The sequence below is a fragment of the Monopterus albus genome, unplaced genomic scaffold (assembly GCF_001952655.1).
Source record: "Monopterus albus unplaced genomic scaffold, M_albus_1.0 scaffold392.1, whole genome shotgun sequence".
Classification (NCBI taxonomy): domain Eukaryota; kingdom Metazoa; phylum Chordata; class Actinopteri; order Synbranchiformes; family Synbranchidae; genus Monopterus; species Monopterus albus.
Window position 1 is genome coordinate 435,950 of NW_018128272.1, and position 6,759 is coordinate 442,708.

At 39.1% G+C, this 6,759-nt stretch overlaps 1 protein-coding gene across 1 annotated transcript; it reads left to right on the top strand.

Annotated features, from left to right (window-relative positions):
* Positions 1-1,865: 1,865 nt before the first annotated feature.
* Positions 1,866-6,614, top strand: tmem273 (transmembrane protein 273). The gene is made up of 5 exons (XM_020585997.1): positions 1,866-1,926; positions 4,475-4,528; positions 5,857-5,964; positions 6,198-6,223; positions 6,437-6,614. Exons 1-5 carry the CDS (start codon positions 1,866-1,868, stop codon positions 6,533-6,535), a joined length of 348 nt encoding a protein of 115 aa, XP_020441653.1. The 3' UTR covers positions 6,536-6,614.
* The last annotated feature ends 145 nt before the right edge of the window (positions 6,615-6,759 follow it).

The following is a 6,759-nucleotide window of genomic DNA, read 5'->3' on the forward strand; positions in this document are numbered from 1 at the left end:
AAAAAAAAAAATCTCTACACATAAACCACTGGACCAACCTTCTGATAGAATACATCACATTAGAGAAAATGGCATCTGCTCACTAGAATAGTTTATCTGCTTTTTATGACACATGGAACCATTTCTAACACATTTCAACTTCAACTAAACACCTGGGGCTGAGGCCACGCATATTCCCACCAACCTCTAGAAATTTAACAAGCTGATTTTATTGGTAGTATCTTTTGTTTAGCTAATAAAATGAAGCCAGATGACGGAGAAGACTTGTGCCTTGTCATCCTTTGATGTACTGCAGGTATTGCCATGATAATGCTGTGCCACGAAAAGAAAATCATGGCCAGAAAACATATTATGCTGGTGAGATGTTTTGTTCTAAAGAACACCTGTTTAGCTTTTTTTTTTATATGGAAACAAAGCCTCCTACCAAATTTCACTTTCAGTTGTCATTTCCTGTGCATTATGAAATGTAAGTGATGAACAGGTCTACTGCAGAAAGAAAACCCTTTGAATGAGCAAATCTGAAAGTGTAGCACAGATTTTATCTTCTTTTTAAAGATGATAAGATTCATTTTAATCAGTGATGCACAGGTAGTAGATGTATTCTGATCTGACAGTTATCTGTCTGATTTTATAGATATAACTCAAGACAGTCTAGATCACAGCCTGCAGCTCCAATATGACAGAATTTAATCACCTGCACAGTCATTATTTACCATGTGTGAGGGGGGTGATGAGAGGGCAGCAAGAAATTATATAGTCAAAGTGTGATTTGGCCAATCACAGGAGAGAATTAACATGCTGCATCATGGAGAAGTTAAGCATGCCATGTTAAACATGGCTGAAAACTGACTGCCAGACACATTTTCAATAGCAGCTGTGGCTCAGGAGGTAGAGAGGGTCGTCTCCTAACCAGAGGATTAGCGATTCAGTTCCCGGCTTGTCCAGTCAACATGTCGAAGTGTCCTTGAGCAAGACACTGAACCTCCAGTTGCTCCCGGTGATAACACTGGTGTGTGAGCGTTTGTGAGTGTGAATGGCCAAATAGTGTGAGTGTGCTGCAAAGCACAGAAAAGCGCTATACAAGTATAAGACCATTTACCATTATCCAATTCATGGTGCTCTCAAGTCCAGACCCATTGGCTTGGATCCAGCCTAGTCTGGGCAGAGACCCTGACCCAGGATATTTTATTGGCAGTAATGAATCTAAGGAGTATCATGTCTGCTGTGGCAACATCTGGACAACAAACCTTTCCACCCATGACCAACATCAGTAATCCAGTAAGCATCTGTGTTGACAAATATCAGTGCCAACCTTTTAATGCTGAAGCAAACAGTCTGTGCATCATGTTACTAATATAACAGAGGTGCAAGGGGAAAATCCATGAAAACCATATAAAACCTAAATGGCATGGACAATAAAGGCATGGATTTATTAGTGAAGTGCTGTGAATAAAAATATAAATGAGCAGCAGAGGCTAGAAGTTCTTGATACACTGACATTGACACAATTAAAAGCTTATTGACATGTTTTAATTTTAAATTATGTTTAAGTGGGAAAACACCCTTTTCTTGTATAGCAGAATTTTCCCCAAACAACAAGCAAAGTAAAAGCTGTCATAAAGTGTAGATAGGGCAAACAACTGTTGTAATTATGCCTTCACAAATTTCTCACTTGTTCAACCCAAGTGAGTCACTTCAAGAAATGTGAGGGGCCTTGTATTATAGTGGCTTAGGAAACATTCAAGAAAGTTAGCCAGACACATAATCTTTCAATCAGCAAAACTTTGAAACCCACAAGCTCAGGAAATGCTTCATCAAAACCTCTCACAGCACTTCAAGTAAAGTGCGTTGAAGCACCAGGAGACATGAGAGCATTTCAGAAGTTTGGGTATCTGTCGGCTGTCATCAGGGCTGCCCTCTTCACTGGTGAGTAATAAATAGCAACCTATACAATATTTATTTACACATATGAGATAACATGCTGTGGTGATGAATTTTGTTTTATTAGTCAGACACTACACAGCACGCTGCAGGAGCCCTAACGTGACCTTTTGAGTGTTAATAGTGTGCACATTGATGATGACAAGTACCATTTCTGTTAAAATGGCTTATCTGTGCTAGGCTAACCACGAAACAGCGCTTAAAACCTAACTTTGGTAATCGCACTCTGGTTGTGTAGTCTGGGGACTCACTGTACTGTACTCGCCACCATGCAGGGAAACAGCCAACGTCATAGCTACAACAAGAGAACCATATCAGGTTAGCTGGTGAGGTAGCAATGTCCAAGTAAAATGCCTTGATTTTCTCCGAGGTATTATCTTTAAAAAAATACCCATTTTGATGCTTTTACCTCAGTTACCTTTGACTAATAACTACATGAGGTATTACAGCTCAAGCAAATCTTGATGGAAAAATAAAAGTAGCTCAAACTAACTAGCGTACTAGAACTCAGGAGCTCAGCTTTAGACTGGGAATAACACAGTATTCTGTTTTATTTAGTGTATTGTTTCCAATATAAATAGTAGAACAGACACACGGCTAAACAGAAATATGTTTAAATCCTCTGCATGTGAACAACCATGTTTATATTTTTATGCAGCCTTGGAAACCTCAAAGAACAGGCTGCCTTTGTCTCTTTATATTCCTGCAAAGCCAAAGTCAAGATGTGCTATCAGCATTTATATGCATTATATAGGTACTATGAAGTGTTTTTTGTTTTTTTTTGAGGAGCATAATAAGGCTGAAAAACACAATATGGAGGTATTACAAGCTGCTTATCTCTTACACAGTTTGCTGACATGTCTGAAAATTTGAAACTCCTGCTCTCCGTGTTTGTAGGACAGTAGAATTTATTAAAATTCAACTAAATGCATGCACTGTTTGATACTGTCTAACACTATCTTGTTGCCAATTGGAAGCTTTTGTATCACATCATAGAAATGCAAAGTTGTCACTGTTTACCTTTTTTGTCTATCTCTATGTCTTGTTTTTTTTTACTTTCATTTAGAGCTGCAGCATTGGGAAGATTTTATTTGATTTGTGCTTTGAATTTTTCAATGGATGAGGCAGAGTTTATGGCCTACACTGTAACCAGCCACCAGGGGGTGGTCGACTTGCGATGGTGTCACTTTGTGTCGATCTTTATGTACGGTATGAGTCAGAGCCACACTGTACTGTCAGACTGTGCATGCCCTCCTTTCAGGACATGGCACATGATGCCAGAGGTCACACTCTGGTCACTGGAAACTTTATCTTCCAACACTCAGTTGTTCAACATACTGCAAGTGTTGCTAGAGTTTTGACCTCTTTAGTTTGTTTTTTCTCATCTGTGCAACTTGGCACTGGATGAAGTTGTGCCAGAGGTTTTTGCCTTGCCTAGTCTCAGGTTTAATCCCAGGCCGGCAAGTCAAGTCCAGCTCATGTTCTACACCTAGGTGTATATTACCTGTCTTGACCCCAATCCTTGATGTAAAATGCATTAATCAAATTTATTCCTCTAACATGCTTGCTAAAAATGTCCAAAGAAATTCTTTGATTGTTTAGAAGCTGATTTTGCTTTTCATTTAGGATCCCAGCAACAGGGCAGGTCTTAGAGCTGCCAGAGGAAAGTGACTGGTGGCTCTTAATGTAAAAAAGCCACTTGCAGACCATGTGTGCTCTGTTTCAGAAACACCCTGCTGCACTCTCAGTTACAGGCATACTTTCCCTCTCACAGCACCACTCCACTGCTTCTGGGCATGTGAGTAGCCCCAATGCAGTGGCTAGAGGTGCCTGGCTCAGGGGTCTCTTGGCAGTAACTTGACCTGGATCCAGTTCTTTTTCCTCCTAGATTTTCCCCAGTAGGTCTTTTCTAAATCATACAGCCTTTCAAAAGCAGGCATACAGTAGCGGATGCTGTTATTTTACCCTTGTAACACCAATGAAAAGCTACAACAGTTCCAACACCTCGGGTCACAGACTCAGCATAAACAAACTGGAGTCAAAGACTTATTCTGGTAGTCTTATTTACAGATCCATAGCTAAAATTTCAGTCACACAACCCTATTTGGGAATAAGAGGTATAGATAATGAATGGATGGAGCTTATGTGCACCAAGTCAGAGAAAATATGAACCAGGAATTAGATAAATCTATTCAGCATGTCTGATATTAATCCACTTTTTTCATAACCATGATTCTAAAGACAAAGTTATAGTCTTTTTTTACTATAAGCTAACATATACAATATGTCCAGGTAAGTAGTACCCTAATGTTTACCTTTTTTTTCAGTACCAATGTTTAAAAAGTATCGCAGAATACTGCTGATGCCTGAAAGCCCTCCATGATCACAAAGTATTGTGCAACAGTTTTTTGAAACTGTGCAGAAGGCTGACCTCATTCTTTTCTGTTGCTAGCAGCAATACTGTGGTGTTGCCGCCTTCCTGTTTGTCTGAGCAACCTGTATTTGTGACCTAAAATACTAAAATGTGTTTCAGAGTTTCTGCTGATGAGTGTGAGAGGAGATGGAGCAGATTCTGAAGAGAAACTAGGTGGGTCAACAGAGTAGGCACTGAACACATCGTGCTGGTTGTAAGGTAGATTAGAAGTCCTTTTGAATGAGCCAGTGAAATTATGAACTGTATGTTAGACTACTGGCTTCTTGTTAAAACATTTAATCAACAACAATACTTACTTATTTTGTGTTTGTTATTAAATATACAAAGGGCAACACCTTAGAGGGTCAACCCTAGTGTTACTGTCGGTAACTATTCACATAGGTCCAATTTTATATCCCTGGGTTTAGAGGTCTCTTAATCAATGTGGTGTTTGACAAATTCAAGGAGTATTGACATTGAGAAGGTCAGTGGTTCCCAAACATTTGGAAAAGATCGCCACAGGTGTTGAAGAGAACTTTAGGAGTCATGAGATGATTAGCAGGAAAGGAAAAGACAAAAAAACATATTTTCTATAATCTTTGCTGTTTCTTGGTAAATAATTGGATCATTTAACTTTTTTTACAAATCTAAAAATTATTGAAAGTCACAGTCACTCATTAGATTTCTGTCCAAACATGGAGCAAATGCTCACCAAATTTAGTGAAAAGCTGTTAATATTAGGACTTGTGCCACAAAAGAGGGCACAATAAGATGATGTCATCAAAAGAGCACCAAATGATTTTTATGCACAAATTGAAAATGTGCATAAAAACAGGTTGATGGAAACCCACCGAGTGATGAGGGGTTGTAAGTAAACACTGCTTTACTGTAATAGATTAAAAGCCAAAGCTGCTGGAATCCACCAATAGACCGTAGGCTGCACTATTAACAAAAGCTATATCAATAAGGCTGAGGAGACTTAGGCTGAGTATTGTGCCTGGCCCTGATGTTATAAGTGGCCTTTCCATGCTCACTGCCTTGACATTTTCATTAAGATCCTGACTGGTTTCAAACTACTGGAATGATTTGCAGTCAGTTCATGGCTATAAAGTGAAATGACATGCTTTGTAAGCACAGTCTCTCAAATGTGATCATAATATGTGTGTTTTGCTAAAGATGTCAAACACATGACAGTGCTGGCTCACATTGTGCAGCACTAACCCCTCAATGATTCCTAAATGTTCAGGGTTCAAATTGCAAACACTGGTGACACAATTTAATATGTTGAAAGGAGCATGAGACCAGGACTGTGTCTTCCACAGAGTAAACAAGTTGTGAAATATCTTTGCTTCCCTTTTTCCTCCATCCCCAACACTTTGTATATGGTGTACACACACACACACATGCTTTTTATTAGCCCAGACTGATTATATACCATCAGTGTTACACTGCATGTTGTACATTATTAACCATTTCATGTCTGCTGGATGTTTTTCTTCCAGACATTAAGTATGCTTTGATCGGAGCTGGGATCGGTCTATTTTTAGCTGCTGTTTTGCTTCTCGTCAAGTTCTGCATCATCAGGAAGCATGTGTGGGATAACAGCACAGGTGAGGTGACAGACCTCAGGGTCATTTTATAGCAGTTTACTATGGTAATATGTGAACTCTACAGCTAATAAGTTATCATTTTTAAATACATCCTTTTAAATTTGTCTGTTTAGATTCTTCTAAATTTCTGTTCCTTATATCCAAATCACAGAAAAGTTAGGAAGTTGGAGATAATATGAAGATAATAAATATGGATAATCAGTATGGAGATAATAAACTGTCCTTCCCTACAGATGGCAGCATGAAGCGACCTTCAACGGTAAGATATGAATCTAAAAGACTTTATTAATAATAACATAAGGGTGGGCCACAGAAAAGAAGCCCATGTACCCATATTGCCCATGGCACCGGTATTGGAGGCAGGCTACTTTTCTGTGGCCCACCCTGTATAATCATGATAACATATTTTTGAATTTTGTAAATTGAGAGAATCATGTTTGTATAAGTTCCTGTAACCTTTATTTACTCTCAGCCAGAGCCTCACGTGCTTGCTCTGAGCCATCTCACCCAATCAGAGGATCTGGTGTCACCTCGCCCAGTGACGAGCAGTGTTGAAGGTCAGGCAGAGTGATCTGTAGGATAATGTGAACCCTTCAAAAGTGGCATCTGGGCGAAAGCACAACCAAGCACAAATATCCACCACAGAACTGTTTGACCTCCTCTAACTGTTTCTCAATAACAGGTATTTTTATTGTTACTAAATGCTTGAATAGAATTTGTACTACTGCTCTTTTTTTAGCTGTAGAGAGTTGTGTTGTCTTAATAAAGTAAACTGTACCCTTTAAGAGCCTGAAC